A 17,763-nucleotide genomic window follows, 5' to 3' on the forward strand; every position below is an offset into this window, starting at 1 on the left:
GCTTCATGTGCCAGTACCTTCAGGGTGTTGCCTGCGGTTCCCAGCCATAGACAGGTGGTCTGTAGCTTTTCTGAGGGGGAGGGGCTGCAGGGTCCAGGAGCCAGTGACCAGGTCTGAGGGAAGGCAGGGGCTTAACCAGGGCAGGCTGCTCAGGGGCCCAAGCATTATGGTGTCACAGGGCAGCAGGTTGTGCCCCTGTGAAATGGGCCTCTGAGAACACCCTCTCCTGGCACATCAGTTGGGTATTCAGGGAAGGGCCTAGGCCGATCCCCTGGGACTGTCCTGGCTCCAGGTGCTGGTTGGAAGGTGCCAGAGGACCCTCCAAAATGTTTGTAGTGTCAGGGACTTCTCACCAAATAAGGAGAAGTTTCTTGATTATACTTAATTCCTAAGATCCCTCTTTGCTGGCTGTCATTAGCCCCTCCAAGTGACATGAATATGAAAGTGCTCATCCATCTTTCTGGAGTCTTTGCTTGCCGTTTATAAGTCCCGTAACATCTCCATGGATAAGATACCACTTGGTGGGTTCTGAATGATAAAACAGGTTTTCTTGGTTTTAGGAGTCAGCGATCATAAGAGTTAATTAGGCCCTAGTGAGAGTCCAACTCCTCAGTTTTGTCTTTCAGTTCTGCCTAGCTCTGCGGCCCAGACTGTGGGCAGATACCTGCTCTTTGATGAAGCGCGAAGTAATAGAAGCTCCTCTGCACACTTCTTCTTGTTCTAGGTGTGGAAGAATACCGATTTGGATTGAGAGACTCTACGTATGTTGCATGGTGTTTAACACAGGTCTTTTTTTCATACTGTGTGCTTGACAGGCTACTGTGCAAGAGAAGGCACCAGATAAGCAATTGGAGAGAATGTCTGAGAACTGAACAGGAAGTCAGTTACTAGTCATTTGCTAGTACAGACTGAGACGTGACCGACACCTTCCTGTTTGGTAGTTCCCCAGCCCTTGGTCGTGGTGATTAATTGCGGCACCACAGGGCAGGTAGTCTTCAGAACTCCTTGTGGGTCTACTCAGGTTTTGTGATTTTGATTCAGTGATTTGATGCCAGTGTTTCTGGATGTACTTTATTGATCAAGACCTCTAAAACTGGGTGTATAGCTGTTCAAGATCTTGTTTTCCTCCGTGCCGGGCTTACCTTCCATCTCAGAAGCGTGGTCTCTCTGAGGGTTGCTGAAACTGATGAGGTTTCTGGCTCTTTCTGGGTGACCTGTGACCTGGAGCCTGTGATGTCAAGTCAGGCTTCCTCCTGCAGTTTTTCCTGTTCCCATTGCCTCAGGTCTCCTTACTCTCAGGCTGTGCTGGCATTTAATGGGGTAGGGGGAGTTCCATGTCCAGGACAGCCTGTCACCCTAAATACATGTGCTGCTGCTAGGAGCGCTTCACACAGAGCTCTGACTCCCGCTTCTTGCCTGCCATTCCTAGCCTAGCAGCTCTTAGGGGTTAGTCGTGTCTGGCTACAGTACAGTGAGGACAGAAATTTCTATACGAGTAAACGAGGGATTCCAAGGATAGTCAGAATCTCATGTGCAAATGGGCCAGGATCAGTCGCACGCGTTTTAGACTTAGAGGAGGTGAGTGCTGGCTGTGGGCTGTCACTGACAGTGGGTTATCCCCACCCCCATGCCCCCTTGATGTTTTCATCCACTCTTAGCAAACAGGTCTTAACACGTAAGCAAGTCCCTGAGGGTCCCCAGTCTTGGCCTGCTTCCCTTAGAGGGTCCTGGCTTCCTCTTCCTATGGCCTCTCCGCTCTCCTTTGATGCTTTGAGTTTCTGCTTTGGGCTATGAGCAGGGAGACAAGGCCTCAGTGTCTGCTGGGTCCGAGGCCAGTTGGGCAGGACAATCAGGGAGTGGAGCCTGGACACACCCTGGACCCATTCCTGTGGCTGTGAGCCTCACAGTGTGTGCTGTGGCCTCTCTCAGCCCAGAGGGGTGGGCAGGGACCAGCCCTGACAGAATCCAGCGTGTGCCTGGTCCTGTGATCACACAAGGTTGGCATCTTCCCTGTTTTTAGATATGAGAAAACTGAGGCTGGATGAAGCTTCAGACTGCCTGCAGCTGGGAGTCAGCCAAGAGCTGCTGAAGATGGGGCTCCCCTTGGATAGGGTGTTATTATAGAGATGAGTTCTGGCTTGTCAACAGGCGCTGTGTCTCTGAGAAGGAACTTTCATATCCTGCTTCACCCTCAGGCCCTAAGAGGAAAAGCGGTCTGGAACTGGGAAATTTTGAAAGCTGGGGAAGATGTCCGGAGTTCCCGTGGACTGGGCCAGGGGGCCTCCTGCTTTGTCAAGGTAGAGCAGGTGTTGCATCTTAGAGCGTTTCCTTGACTAAGGGCCCTTGAGAGGGAGGGGCAGCTGGTGGAATCCTTGGGGACGTGGACACTGCCAGACCTTCAGGCATTTTCAGACGTCCCAGTTCAGGGACTTTCCCTAAAATGGCCTTGAAGATGCATAGGGGCCAGCTTACCTGTGTCTTGGCTAGGCTTCTGGTGGAACTTGGATTTGTTTTGCTTCCTGTGGCCCCTCTATTAAAATGAATCAGTGCCAGCCGAAGTGGGGCCTGGGTCTGATGTTTGCAGCACCAAGACGCTCAGAGAGGCATGGACTTTAGTCTGTGCACGTCAGTGCCTCTCCTTCCTTTCTGAGGAGGACCCACGACACTGGGAACTGTTTGCTTTGGGCTCTAGATCCGGGAGGAACACCTGCCCTGTGGCCAGGGCTCTGGGACTCCAAGGAGCGAGAATTTGCAGAAGGGAAGGCAGGTGCAGGTTGGAGTGACTTGGCTCTGTTTTTCTGACTTGGCTTACCCCACATGTCTAAAGCTGTGGGTAGACCGTAGTGAAAGAATTCATTTCCATAACCAAAATAAAGCTACACAGTCTGCTCTTCCATCACCCAGTTTGAGATTGAGCATTATAACTTGCTTTATGGTAAAACCTGGGGTTTTCTTTAATATTTGTTGTTTATGTTAGCACATTATTAACATGTTAAAATGTTAACTTGGCATAGTTTAAAGAAGACTGGCCGTATGGGGAGTCTTGGCCAACCTGGGTTTATTCCTTGGAAATGTCTGACAGCAGAACTGTGGCTCTTGGGGTCCGCAGAACAAGGAGCAAGCAGGCGGGGTGGCTTGAGGAGGTGGGCGCCCTTCTCTGTCATAGACCGCCCTTACGTAACCGAGACAGACTTGAAAAAGCATTGGGACTGCTCACTCATCTGTGCGGCTGGAACGCACAGGGCTGGGTGTGGGCCTAACTGCCCGACCACTGAGGCTAGCCACTTGGCAGCCGTCTGGAACCTCCCCTGGTCTCTGCCCCTGTTCCATCTTCTCTACAGGTGGCTCCTGCTTGGCTGAATTCACCCAGAGCTCCATTCTGGCCTTCCCTTTCTCCTTTTTCTGTCTTGCAGCTGTGCTCTCATCCCAGTGGTGGCCATTGGGATGGAGGGGGGTTAGGAGAAACGGCTGTGGGTGGCCGGAGAGCTGGGTCTATACCCTGGCTCACCCACTGTCTTCCTCTCAGCACTGCAGTCCCTACACCACCCCTGGGAAACATATCATGGTCCCCTGACTACTCCATTTGGCCTTACACCTTTGCTTCACAGTTTTCGCAAATCTGGATCGTTCAGCCTTTGCTTTACATGTTTATATGTGGATGTGATGGTTTTTGTATTTAGCATACATGAACTGAAAAAATTTAAAGCACAGGTTTTTCAGTCAAAGCAGTTGTAGTAAGTATTTTTGTAGCTGAAAAGATTGTAAGGGAAGACTGTATTTAGTATTTTCCATGGATTTGAAGACATCCGTGTTTACAGTAAAATAACTATACAGTTATACAGTATATATTTTACTGTATATAATTATACTGTATATAATTATACAGTAAAATATATTTCTGATATTGGTTGCGTTTGCAGTGCATGGTGAGTGATGAGATGGGTGATTCTTGATGGTACATTAAGTAGATGGAATGTGTTCACAGACCCTCGGTGAACTCAGTGGTTCAAAGAGCAGTCAGTGAAGGACAACTTCTGATAATGTTACATGTCTTCTCATGGCTTGTTTGCTGGAGGTGGGAAATCTCTTTAGAAGTAGGGTAAACTTCGGGTCTCTGATAAGGCTGATGGGGTGGGGTGGCGCATGGACGTCCACCTGGAGCCCAGCTGGGAAGAGTAGGTACAAGTTCAGGGTCTCCTCCCCAATCATTTAGCCACTTGGCTAATTAGGAGGAGGAAGCCTGAGGAACCAGGGCCCTTGGGGAACCTAGCAGGCATAGCTCTGGCCTTCCTGCCGCAGGGAGGGAAGCCTTTTAAGGTGTCCCTCTCCTGAGCAACAGGGACCACGAAGGGCAGTCGCTGGACTGAGGCTGGCAGTGAGACATCCCGCCTGTCGGCCAGTGTGTCTCCGCACTGGATGGACAGGACAGTGGGGCTGAGGGTGGAGGCAGGAGCGGGTATTTCCCAAAGATGAGAGGAGTCAGAGGTGCGGCCTGGACAAGAGGTGAGGCTCATTTCCCTCTCGTCAGCTGATAGTGAAAGTTTTTATGGTGGCATTCCCTTGGGGGGCTTGACATAGTACCAGTCACTTTGTGGTGGAAGAGGACTTCGGCCCTGAAATAAGTCTGGGAGGTGCTGCTGGGTGGAAAAGGGGATGGGTTCCCAAGGTCTGCTTCTGTGCTCCGGCTTTCCAAGGACAGAAGTGAGCTCCGTGTATTTCCCAAACGAAGCTGACTACTGAACTCTCTCTGAGAGAGACCAGAGGTCCTTGGGATGCCTTTGGTAAACACTATTCTTAAAGCCATTGTTTCCATTCCCCCCTATCTGGGCATTGAAGTTTTGCTTGCGATTTGAAAAACAGGGTTAATGGGGACATCAGCTACAGCTAATCAGATGTGCCCCACCACACTGGAATGTAGCGTGGCATTTGTAAAATGAGTCACTTGGGGGCACTGAGCTGTCCCTGCACCCTGCTGTATTTCTGCTTCTGGGCAGGAAAGGCACTCCAGGCCAAGCGAAGGACGTGCAAAGTTGTGGTGTCTGTGGAGGGCCGGGGAGAAGTCTGAGGTGAGGGTGGAAAGGAGCGCTGAGAAGGGAGACCCTCGAGCTTGATCCTGCAGGCAGAGTGGGTGAGCAGGTGGCAGGCATGTCACTGCAACATTCTTGAGCTCTGTGGCATCAGTCCTGTGCCAGCACTGCCATCCCCCAACTGTGTGACTCTCCTGGGCGAGTCATTGGCCTTCCACACTAGCCCATTGGGCGGCCCCAGTCTTTTGTGACAGGTGAAGCAGAGGTAGTTCCTCCAACAGGAATTCTGAATTGTGCCTCAGGCCTGCCCCACAGGCTAGGCCCCTGGTTAACTATTGTGATCACGTTATGCAGTAAACGTAGCGACTAACTCACACTTATGTCTCTCGTAGGTATCAGCCGTGGGGAAGGAGGCCTTACCATCCTAGCGACTAACTCACACTTATGTCTCTCGTAGGTATCAGCCGCGGGGAAGGAGGCCTTACCATCCTGGCTGCACTGGGACCCGCAGAGCCACACTCTGGAGGGTCTCCCTCTTGACACCGATAAGGGAGTGCATTACATTTCAGTCAGCGCTGCACGGCTGGGGGCCAACGGCAGCCACGTCCCCCAGACTTCCAGCGTGTTCTCTATCGAGGTCTACCCTGAAGACCACAGCGAGCCACAGTCGCTGCGGGCGGCCTCACCGGACCCCGGCGAGGTCGTGTCCTTGGTCTGTGCTGCCGATGAGCCTGTGACTGTCCTGACAGTCATTCTGGATGCTGACCTCACCAAGATGACCCCAAAGCAAAGGATCGACCTGCTGCGCCGGATGCGGGCCTTCTCCGAAGTTGAGCCGCACAATATGAAGCTGGTGCCCGTGGTGAACAACAGACTGTTTGACATGTCGGCTTTCATGGCGGGCCCAGGCAACGCAAAGAAGGTGGTGGAGAACGGGGCCCTGCTCTCCTGGAAGCTGGGCTGCGCCCTGAACCAGAACAGTGTGCCTGACATTCATGGCGTGGAGGTCCCCGCCAGGGAGGGCACCATGTCTGCACAGCTTGGCTACCCTGTGGTGGGCTGGCACATCGCCAACAAGAAACCCCCACTCCCCAAACGCATCCGGAGGCAGATCCATGCCACGCCCACGCCTGTCACGGCCATTGGGCCCCCCACCACGGCCATCCAGGAGCCACCATCCAGAATTGTGCCCACCCCCACGTCTCCAGCCATTGCTCCTCCAACTGAGACCATGGCTCCTCCGGTCAGGGACCCTGTTCCCGGGAAGCCCACAGTCACCATTCGGACTCGAGGTGCCATTATTCAGACCCCAACCCTTGGGCCCATCCAGCCCACTCGGGTGTCAGAAGCTGGCACCACGGTTCCCAGCCAGATCCGCCCAACAATGACCATTCCTGGCTACGTGGAGCCCACAGCAGTCATCACCCCTCCTACGATGACCACCAAGAAGCCACGAGTGTCCACGCCCAGACCAGCCACACCTTCTACTGACTCCTCTATCGCCACCACTCGAAGGCCGACCAAGAAGCCGCGGACATCCCGACCGGTGCCCCGGGTCACCACCAAGGCGCCCATCACCAGACTGGAAACCGCCTCCCCGCCGACACGCATCCGCACCACCACCAGCGGGGTGCCCCACGGAAGGGAACCCAACCAGCGCCCAGAGCTCAAGAACCACATCGACAGGGTGGACGCTTGGGTCGGCACCTACTTTGAGGTGAAGATCCCGCCGGACACCTTCTACGACAACGAGGACACCACCACTGATAAGCTGAAGTTGACCCTGAAGCTTCGGGAGCAGCAGCTGGTAGGCGAGAAGTCGTGGGTGCAGTTCAACAGCAACAGCCAGCTCATGTATGGCCTTCCAGACAGCAGCCATGTGGGCAAGCACGAGTACTTCATGCACGCCACGGACAAGGGGGGCCTGTCGGCAGTGGACGCCTTTGAGATCCACGTCCACAGGCGCCCTCAAGGGGACAAGGCTCCTGCACGCTTCAAGGCTAAGTTGACAGGTGACCCTGCAGCCGTGACGAACGACATTCACAAGAAGATCGCTCTGGTGAAGAAGCTGGCCTTTGCCTTTGGGGACCGCAACTGCAGCACCATCACCCTGCAGAACATCACCCGGGGCTCCGTCGTGGTGGAGTGGACCAACAATACCCTGCCCCTGGAGCCCTGCCCCAAGGAGCAGATCACGGCGCTGAGCCGGAGGATCGCCGAGGACGACGGGAAGCCTCGAGCCGCCTTCATCAACGCACTGGAGCCTGACTTCCAGGCCATGAGCATCACAGTGACGGGCTCGGGCAGCTGCCGGCATCTTCAGTTTGTCCCAGTGGCGCCGCCCAGGAGGGTGCCCTCGGAGGCGCCAGCCACGGAGGTGCCAGACCGGGACCCCGAGAGGAGCAGCGAGGACGACGTGTACTTGCACACGGTCATCCCGGCCGTGGTGGTGGCAGCCATCCTGCTCATCGCGGGCATCATTGCCATGATCTGCTACCGCAAGAAGCGGAAGGGCAAGCTCACCCTGGAGGACCAAGCCACCTTCATCAAGAAGGGGGTGCCCATCATCTTTGCGGACGAGCTGGACGACTCCAAGCCCCCGCCCTCCTCCAGCATGCCGCTGATCCTGCAGGAGGAGAAAGCCCCCCTCCCCCCTCCCGAGTACCCCAACCAGAGTGTGCCCGAGACCACTCCCCTGAACCAGGACACCGTGGGAGAGTACGCGCCCCTGCGGGATGAGGATCCCAGCGCGCCGCCCTACCAGCCCCCGCCGCCCTTCACAGCCCCCATGGAGGGCAAGGGCTCCCGGCCCAAGAACATGACCCCCTACCGGTCGCCCCCTCCCTACGTGCCCCCTTAACCCACAAGCGCCTGGGTGGAGGTAGGGGTAGGGCAGGGCCCTGGAGACAACACGGTGTTGTCTGTGGAGGCCGGTGGCCTGCAGACCAGCGCCCACTGGGAGCCGACACCTGACCTCACGTGCACTGACACACACACGGGGCCTGGACAAGCCCGCCCTCTCCGGCCCTCCTAAACCCCAAAGCCGCTGGAGAGACTTTGGGGACATTTTTTTTTCCTTTTAATTTTTGCCTAACAGCTTCTTGTTTGTTCATAGAAAATCCTTCGCTGCGTTTTTTGAAGGCTGGCTGGCTCTGAAAGCACCGTTTGGAGTAGAGGTAGATGGAGGGAGCGAGGAACCGTGAATGAACTCGCAGGCAGTGCTGGGTGGCCTCCCGGCGGCTCTCTGCGTTTTGCCTTTAACACTAACTGTACTGTTTTTTTTCTATTCACGTGTGTCTAGCTGCAGGATGTAACATGGAAAACAGTAGCTACAGATTAAATTCAAAGGACTTTCAGACGTTAAGGTTAAGTTTTTACATTTAATCTGCTGTTTACCTAAACTTGTATGTATCATTTGGGGGTGGGTATGGGAAATTGCTTTGCTAAAAATAAGCTCCCAGGGTGTTTCAAACTTAGAGAAGACCAAGGGACAGTATTTTTTATCAAAGGAATCCTATTTTTTCACACTACGTAAACTTGGTTGCTCTGATACCCCAGAGAGCCCGCCTGGGGGCCTCCTGGCCCTGGCTCAGGGGCCAGGGCCCTGGTGCTGGGCTTGCTGTCCCACCATTGCCAGGGGCTGGAAGCTGGAGGGGGCCTCTTAGGCCAAGGACATCCACACCCCCCACCCCATGCACGCCAGCGGCCCACCACCAAGGGGTCTTCATTTCCATGGAAAGGGGACTCCCAAGAGGCGGCGGTGGCCGTGGCCCCCAACCTAGGTGCTCCAGGGTGGGCCAGCTGCTCGTGGGGACGGCTGGGGAGGTCGAGGAACTCGACCACATCAATCTGTTTTCTTTTATCCTCCTGTGTGTGGTTTTTTTTCTCTTCCCCCCGACCCCAAGGAATATCATGGTTTCTGAAACACTCAGTGGGGGACATTTTGGTGAAGATGCAATATTTTTATGTCATGTGACGCTCTTTCCTCACTTGACCTTGGCCACTTTGTCCCAACAGTCCACAGCCCCACCCTGACCCACATCACCCCTCTTCTCTGGCGCTCCAGTCCCAGGCCTTGGGCCTGAACAGCTGGGCAAGGTCTGGTGGCTGGGGAGGAGTGCCAGCAATAGTTCATAGTAAAAAATCTGTGGGCTCTCGAAGCTAATTTTTTACTAAAGTTTTTATACAGCCTCAAATTGTTTTATTAAAAAAAAGATTAAAAATGGTGATGCTTACAGCAGTTTGTACAAGCTCTTAGTGTTGATTCCATGGGACTGACGGCTTTGCTCATTTTGACCCCCCCCCTTTTTTTTCCTAATGGTTTAAATTCCAGAATTACACTGGGGCTCCTTTTGCCTTTTTTAGCAGAACGTCCGTCCATCCATCCGCATCTCTGTCCCGTGACTCAGGGGCACCCACTCAGCTTTGATTTTCCTCCTTTGGAAGAAACTGTTTTGAGCAGGACTTCTTGATGTCTGAGAGTTATTTTGAGTACCTTTTAGGGAGGAATGCCTTTTGCAATAATGTGTCCCTTCCGTGATCAAGGGCGGGTGGGAGGACCCAGGCTCCCTGTGCACATCAAGCAGCCACTTCTAAGCCATATTGACCGTTTTGCAGAGGATTTGCATGTGCTGCCTCAGGACGGGAGGGATGGTCAGAGTGGAGGGGTCTTCACCCTGCTCTTCTCTGGAGGGCGTTCCCCTCTGCACCTCCTCCGACAGGGCCCAGCCTCTGTCTCCTGCCTGGCCCGCTGGTGGGGTGAGCGGTGCCCCCGGTGGGTGGAGCCTGTAGTGAGGGCTCACTGGATCTGTGGTGACTGGCCCTTGTGCCTCCATGTCCTGATCCAAGCTGGAGTTCCCCCAGTGCCCCAGACTCATGACCGCAAGCTGGATCTGACCTGGTGGGATGATTTTTTTTTTGATGACCTCGCCAAAAAAATAAACAATTTCCAGTGTTCCAGGTGAGGGCTTTGAAAGGCCTTCCAAATAGCTCCGTTGCCCCTAGCAACCCCACCATTGGGCATTGCCACGCAGAGACGTGGCTGGCCCAGAATGGCCTGTTGCCATAGCAACAGGAGGCAATGGGGCAGTGAACAGAATAACAACGGCAACAATGCCCTTGCAGGCAGCCTCCTCCCCTGAGCGCCTGGCTGGCAATGGTCTTTGGACTCTGTGAGACAGAGAGCCAATCTCACATTCAAGTGTTCACCAACCACTGACGTGTTTTTATTTCCTTCTATATGATTTTAAGATGTGTTTTCTGCATTCTGTATAGAAACATATCGAACTAAATAAAAGCAGTGTCTTTATTACAATGCCATTGCCTCCAAGCATCTATTTCCCTGGCCCCTACACGACTTGAGTATAGGGTGGGATTGGAGTCCATGTGACAGAGGGAAAGAGGGGGCCCGGCTAGGCCCACTCAAAGGTGGCCTTTGAGCAGCTGTCTGGATAGTCTTCACATCCCTACCATTTCTGTGCCTCTGAGAGGGGTGGTGGTTGGCCCTGGAAGTTCTGGCAACCAGTGAGCCCTCCCTAGCACCTCCTCTGCCTAAACCAGCTGAGACATAGCTTGTGCGTCAGTTTCCTCATCTGTAGTTGGGGGGTCGGGGGAAGAATAGGAAAACCCAGTGAGACTGGGTGGGAGGGGAGGATGGTGCAAGAGGTCTTACTAGAGGAGGTCTGCCCCAGAGCGGGTCCCAGGCAGGGGTCTCTCAAGGCTGGGCCCCTTGCCCACCACCTTGTGGGGTTGAGACTGGCCAAACCTCCCAGGAGTCTCCAGGCAGTTTGGCCTTGGCCTTGAGTGGGGAGAAGGGGAGGGTGGTTTCTGGTCAGGCTGTACTGCCCTCTTGGGGCCTATAGTTATAGTTTCTGGGGACCTGCCCCATAAGTGCCCCGCTGGGGGTGGACAGGACAGCTGGGTAGGCTTAGTATGACTTAGTGCCCAGGAAGGGCTGGGTTGTCCGAGGACACTGCCCAGGGCGTGGGAGGCAGGGGATATAGCAGCTGTGTCTTCAGAGGCAGGATCGGGGCCATTGGTCACGGAACAACTGGTGCCTCTTCTGGGCTCACTCCCACCGCCACAGGCCCCTCACCACCTACAGCCCTCAGGCTGCTGCTCTGCTCAGAACCTTCAGTATCCAGTGCTGAGACTGGTCTGTGTTGCAGCTAGAACTCACTCCCAGAGCAGGGAGTTGAGGGTCAGACAACTACTTGTAGGAGGAAAGTGAGTGTTAGTTGCTCAGTCGTGTCTGACTTTGTGACCCGAGGGAATGTAGCCCGCCACGCTCCATCCATGGAACTGTCCAGGCAAGAATACTGGAGTGGGTTGCTATTTCCTTCTCCAGAGGATCTTCCTAACTCAGGGACTGAACCCAGGTCTCCTGCACTGCAGGCAGATTCTCTACCTTCTGAGCCACCAGTGCCTCATACTAAATACCACACTGATAAAGCTTTTCCAGGAAAAGCTGTCCCCAGGAAAGAGTTCAGAGACACATATACCTCACCCCAGGACTCAGCAGCAGGGGCCTAGGAAATGACCGTGCCCTTTGCTCTCTTGGCCTCAGGAAGTTCTGCTTAATGTTTAACCTAAAGCCACTGGATTGAGTGGACTCACTCTCTTGAACTCGAGGAAAGGGATTTCTGGTTTCAGCCAAGAACAGTAAGATAATGGGGTGGGTGCCGGAGAACCCACAAGTTTCTCCTGCCTCAGCCCTGCCTTTCTCTCCTTTAGGGATGTCTGATCTTGGCCTGGCGGGCCCCTGCCCTACCGCATTCCTGCCAGATCTCTGTGGCTTCACCTTGGTGGGGACAGGGACCATCTACTCACGTTTTTTTTCAAGCTAGAGCAGGTGGTGTAGGGCAGAGGCAGAAAAAAAAGGACACAGTAAGGGAGAGGGAGCTGTCTGACCTATAGAAATCTGCCTTCCCCTCTGCCTCTGACCCAGGGCAAGTTCCCAGGATCCGTCAGGCCTGGCTTCCCCATCTGTGAGATAGGACAGTGCTGGTCTTCAAGGGATTCTGAGAAATCCTGGGAACTGTGAGGTGAGGTCGGGATAACAAGTCACCCCCAGTGCATCTGTCTCTAGAAAGGGCAGGGAATCTAAGCAAGGCTAGAAGACTCTTCCATCTCTCCTGGTGTAAAGGCACTGCCTCAGGCCAGGCCTGGGTCCTGGCGTTGGCTGCAGAATACTAGGGTGTCTAAGAGCTCCTCAGAGCCAGCCTTGTCTAGAACATCACCACTTCGATGCGGACTGGAGGCTCCCCGTAACTCACCTTGCTCCCCACAGGCAGAAAAGTCTCCCTACAAGAGACCCTTCTCTAGCTCCTCTAAAGCATGGAAGGCCCCACTTAGGCCCCACTCACCTTTCAAAGGTGCGCTTCATTCCTATTACTGTATCTTAAAAATACAGATTGGCTAAAGTTTTTAAGCTAACACTTCCTGCTATGCTTCCCTTCTCAATCCACCATCTTGAGGGCAAGGGTCCAGGTACCATGGCCAGTGCAAAACAGATTCAATTCTAAGTAGGTTTTTCTCCACCCCCCCCACCCCGCCCCAGATTGTAAAATTTTGTTCCTATGGTAGAGCAGCAACAAATTATCTGAAGCCCCCTCCCCTCCCCCCAGGAGATAGGGGCACCCTTTTCCTTATGAGGATGCTAGCAGACCCAGAGAAGGTAGGGCAAGAGATTCAAAGTGAGGGTTCCCATCTGCTGGGAGTGGGGTGCTCCTGCACCAGCATGGAGACCTGGCCACTGGGGCCCTCGCTAGCCCCTCTGCCCTCAGTTTCAGTGGTGGTGACCCTAGAATCACAGCTGAGATGGGGCGAAGTTGGTCTGTTTGTGTCCCTGTGAAGACTCCGTGTGTTCAGGAGGTGTCCCTGGGTGGTTTCTGGGCGGTCGGAGGGGCAGCTCTCGACCTTGGTAGTGATTTAGTGGTGTCCCATGTGAGCCCCGTAGAGAGCCAACTGCCAGGCCCTCTGGGCCAAAGAGGAGGGACAGTGTCCACTGGTTCCCAGGAGGTGGCGCCACAGGCTGGAGTAAGCCTGACAGCAACGGGCAAGTCAGACTGTGGGCGGGGTTAAGTCAGAGCTGGTTGGGGGAGAGTCTGGGAGCTGGGAGAGGCTGGCTGTGGCAGGGTGGAACCCCGCCCAGGGCTGGGCCAAGACGGCCAGGGACTGGACCGAGGTCTGGAGGAGGGCTAAGGGGATAGGTAGGGCCTAACCCTGAGGGTACTCTTGTCTTGTGTCCTCCTCATGGCGTTGCAGCCCCAGGTCATAGAGAGCAAAGCCCAGGTTTGGGATTTGCCAAAATGGCTGGGAATTGAGGCAGAGTCAGTCTGCTCCTTTTCCAGGGATCACACCCTATTTTCCTCCGCACCTCTGTTGCACAAGGTCAAGGGAAAGAAAGGTGAAGAAAGGGGCTGGCTCCAGCCCACAATGGCAGGGGTGGGGAGGTCCTGTGGGAGGTGGCAGCAGCTTGTCCCTGGATGTGCCTAGGGGAGAGGACCAGCTTGGTCCTGAATGCACTCGCCCTCAGGGAACACGTGCCTGGGGTTGGGGGATGCGGAAGAGGGCGGAGTCTTCTTGTTTGAGGAGCACAAGGTGTACATGTGTGTAGTGGGGAGGCCAGCTCTGCGTCCCCGTGTCCACTACAGCGATTATTAGAGTGCAAATGACAGATGGAGGAGCATCTCCTGTGACCCCAGTGCCTGACTCAGCAGCCACTGTGCCTCCCAAGGCCAGTCCTGGGTCCCAGGTCTCTCCTCAGAGAGGCCCTGGGCCAGGCAGGGCTAGGAGAGGGACACAGCTACCCCGTGAGCCCTAGGAAGATCTCTGGAGCAGATATGGGGATGAGGGGGAGGGCTTGGTTGAAATGAGCAAAGACTGGGAGAAGGAAGGCTCAGTGGCAAGTGGAGGCTGTCCCTTGTTCAGCCATACTAGGAATTCTTCAGTCTGCACTATTAGCTTCTGGTCAGAAAGGCTACCACCTGGGAGAGCTGATGCCCATGCTGGGTCTGCCAACTGGGGGAGTTATCAGTACATAACTAGCGGTAGTAACCCAGATGCTTCTGTACAACTGACACCTGCTGCTCCCCATCCCAGAATCTGGGGAGACCTGTGTGTGACTTCAGCCCTTGCCTGGTCGAGTCTGCTTTGGCCACACGCAGGGCTACAGGGGATGCCAGCGGTCCCTGCATGGAAGGCCAGCAGTCAGGGCCTCCAGAATCAGGGCCTGGTTTGAGCAGCAGGCAAAGGCCAGACTTGGAGACTGCAGCTTCAGTGAGCGTAGTGTAGGCTCAACGGTCTTAGTTTCTGCTGCATCCCTGGGGCCTAGTGTGATGCTGTTTTTGTCCTAGGGCTCGAAAGTGCCAAACTGAACTGAAATTTAACTACATTGAATTTAGTGAAATTGAAATCGTCCATCCTGGAAGAGGCCTAAGGGACTGTGAACCTTTCTACTTGTCAAAAGGGTTTTGTTTCACTGACCTGCGCTATTCTATTTTTCCTGGAAGGCAGGAACTGTTCCAGTGACTCCTGAAAGCTTCCTGGACAAACCAACCCTATGTTAATCCACTCTGACCAGGAAAAGACAAAGCTCAGTGCAGAGCATAGCTATGTCCCATGAAATCCCTGGTGGTAAAGGGTAATTCTCAATAATGGGCTTCGATTTGCAGTAGGAGAGCCACAGAGTCTCACGAGATAGGGTTCTCTTTAGAAGACTTCGCTGAAGACTGTGGAACTGAGTCTGATGAAGGGGCTGAGCTAACTGTCCCTTTCCCGTGAACTGTCCAAGTCATGTCTGAACCTCTGTTGCCTGGAGCAGGCACATGGGCTTGTCAGGAGAGACATGACTTGCCACCTGGGTCTGTTCCCCACCCCTTACCTCCGCACCTGTGGGACAGAGGTAGGTGGAGGCAACTCCATGGAAACTAGAATCCTAGTGGGAAGGGTTGCAGTGGGGATTTAGATAGTATTTTCTATAGTTTACAGGAAACCGTTTATGTGCTTGCCTCTCCCATTCTGCAAACTGAACTCCTTAAGGGAAGGTCCCTTAGTCTTCACTGGGCCTGGTACTGAGTAAATATAGGATTGGCACTGGCTGAAGGAGGATAAGTATGTGGGTATGCATGAATGAGATCCACAAAGCCAGCTTGGAGGCTTGTCTAAGGGAAGGCAGAGGGACAAGGAAAAGCAGCGTGTTTTGACTTGGGCACTTACAACTTGGAGAAAGCATGTCTTCGTTATTTTTTTCTTGTCACAACAAGCCTTTGGAAGCACATAACTCTAATAGCAATGGGGCTTAATGAGCTTTCTTGGGAGCACTGCATGGGTGGTGGGGCTAGGTTGGTGATAAACGTTTCCGTAAAGATTCGCACAGCGCAACAGGAAAGGAATTAGGCAGACAAGGCCTCCAGCAAGTTCTATACCTTTCAGTTTTGCTCCCTTTTCCTACTCTACCAAAGGCATGGCTCATCTGAAGAATCTAGTACACAAGCAAAAGTGTCCTGGCCAGCCCGGACGGGCTGCTAAGCAGGACACAGATTGGTCAGGTTTCGTATTTGTAGCCGCATACCAGCCTGTGGCTTTCTTGGGGAGCTGCCTTATTGCTCGTGTTGGTGGGTGGTGCTGACAAACCTCAGCCAGGAGGGAAACCTTCTGTTTCTTCGCGCTCCCTTCCTTCCTTCCTCTCAGTTCTGTTTTTCCATCCCAGTGGAGGAATGCAGACAGGGATCCAGTTTCCTGAGTGGCTTCTCCCTGGGAGGTGAGACAGGCCTCAGCAGCACTACAACAAAACGGAAGAGCAGAGAGGTCAGGAGACCCGGGGAGCTGGCTCTCCCAGTCTTTCTCTCGGGAACAGTCCACAGCCCGTGGCACCATGCCATCCAGAACTGTCAGCCAGCCATCCTCATTCCCTCCCACCTCCATGCTCTCTGCCTCCCCTTCTTGCTGGCAAAGTTTGTCATTCCTCGCCACCACCGTCAGCATCTTCATCTTTGACTCCTGAGCCTCCCTGTGGAGGTCACCATGCTGAAAGTAGCGGCCTGGGGTGAACTGGGCTCTGTGGGGAAGCAGGAAAGCCTCAGAGTTTGCACGCTGCCCCTCCTGTGCCTGGGCTCGTCTGCATAGTGCCTCACCCGTGGCCCAGCTGGCATCCGGGCGCAGGTCCCAAGGCCTTGCATCTCTTCATGCTTTCAAGATTTGCCTCCCAATGACTAATCATTTCCACAAACTCCAGCAGCAAGCTGGCTCTAAACAGGCCTTTTTCTACCTGAATAGATGTTTTTTCCCCCCCAGTTACATTTTCCTTCTTGTCTTTTATGAGTATTTGAGAGCACAGGCTGGAGAAGTCAGTGGATGTGTGTCCGTCCATCAGTTCTATTTTGGCATGTAGGCTGATTCTCCTCCCATCTGAGCCTTCTCCAAAATGACTGCTGTGGGTCATATATCATATCAAAGTGGGAAGAAACTGCCTTTGGCAAGTGAAGTTTAGGGGGCTTGGAAACTTCTGTAGGGGCTCCAGGTCCATCCTGTCCCTGACTGGGCAGCAGCTGGACCCAGGAGGAAATGGTACCAGACATCCCAACTGCTGGTTTGTATAAACTTAGAGATCATGGCATCTGGTCCCATCACTTCATGGGAAATAGATGGGGAAACAGTAGAAACAGTGTCAGACTTTATTTTTGGGGGCTCCAAAATCACTGCAGATGGTGACTGGAGCCATGAAATTAAAAGATGCTTACTCCTTGGAAGAAAAGTTATGAGCAACCTAGATAGCATATTCAAAAGCAGAGACATTACTTTGCCGACTAAGGTCTGTCTAGTCAAGGCTATGGTTTTTCCTGTGGTCATAAATGGATGTGAGAGTTGGACTGTGAAGAAGGCTGAGCGCCAAAGAATTGATGCTTTTGAACTGTGGTGTTGGAGAAGACTCTTGAGAGTCCCTTGGACTGCAAGGAGATCCAACCAGTCCATTCTGAAGGAGATCAACCCTGGGATTTCTTTGGAAGGAATGATGCTAAAGCTGAAACTCCAGTACTTTGGCCACCTCATGCGAACAGTTGACTCATTGGAAAAGACTCTGATGCTGGGAGGGATTGGGGTCAGGAGGAAAAGGGGATGACCTAGGATGAGATGGCTGGATGGCATCACGGACTCGATGGACGTGAGTCTGAGTGAACTCCGGGAGGCCTGGCGAGCTGCGATTCATGGGGTCGCAAAGAGTCGGACACGACTGAGCAACTGAACGGAACTGAACTGAAGAGATTTGTGCATTCACTTGTCATGAAGTCAAGCCTAGTGAATTCTCCTAGTTAGCATAGGTAGCTCATCTATGACCCCTCCAGCAGGAGACACTTTGGGCACAACCTCAGCACCGTCCCTGTTATTCATGAAGTGAATAACCCATATGCAGTGATGCAGGAGCTAAATTCAAAGGTCCCTCTGGGGTCCTTTTAGCCTGGTGGTTGGTGAAGCCTTTGGAAGTGCCAGTGAGAGAAATGCCTAGAGCTGCCTAGAGAACTCAGCCCAACCAGCAACCCTGAAGCCCTGCTGAAGGCCAGCCCAGGGAATAGGAGAAGCCAGACAATGTCCTGCTCTTGAAGAGCCCCCACTCTAAGTCAGAAGGAAGGAAACAACTCCTGGAACAGTGAATAAAAACCAGAGACTGAGTCAGAGCCCCAGACCACCAGAGGCCAGCGCCATCCCTTGGCCAGCAGGAGTCCCTGGGCCAAATGTG

At 53.7% G+C, this 17,763-nt stretch overlaps 1 protein-coding gene across 3 annotated transcripts in view; it reads left to right on the plus strand.

The window, feature by feature from the left end:
* DAG1 (dystroglycan 1) overlaps window positions 1-10,343 on the plus strand; it is a 49,193-nt gene extending 38,850 nt beyond the window's left edge. For 2 of the 3 annotated variants that reach the window (XM_040246936.1, XM_040246938.1), the window contains exon 3: window positions 5,485-10,125. In XM_040246936.1, the coding sequence (XP_040102870.1) occupies window positions 5,485-7,887 (2,403 nt within the window). In that variant the 3' untranslated portion in view covers window positions 7,888-10,125. Of the gene's footprint in view, window positions 1-5,484 lie in introns of all 3 variants that reach the window. The other variant, XM_040246937.1, reaches the window with a different exon arrangement.
* Window positions 10,344-17,763: the final 7,420 nt, after the last annotated feature.

The sequence above is a fragment of the Oryx dammah genome, unplaced genomic scaffold (assembly GCF_014754425.2).
Source record: "Oryx dammah isolate SB20612 unplaced genomic scaffold, SCBI_Odam_1.1 HiC_scaffold_9, whole genome shotgun sequence".
Lineage (NCBI taxonomy): Eukaryota > Metazoa > Chordata > Mammalia > Artiodactyla > Bovidae > Oryx > Oryx dammah.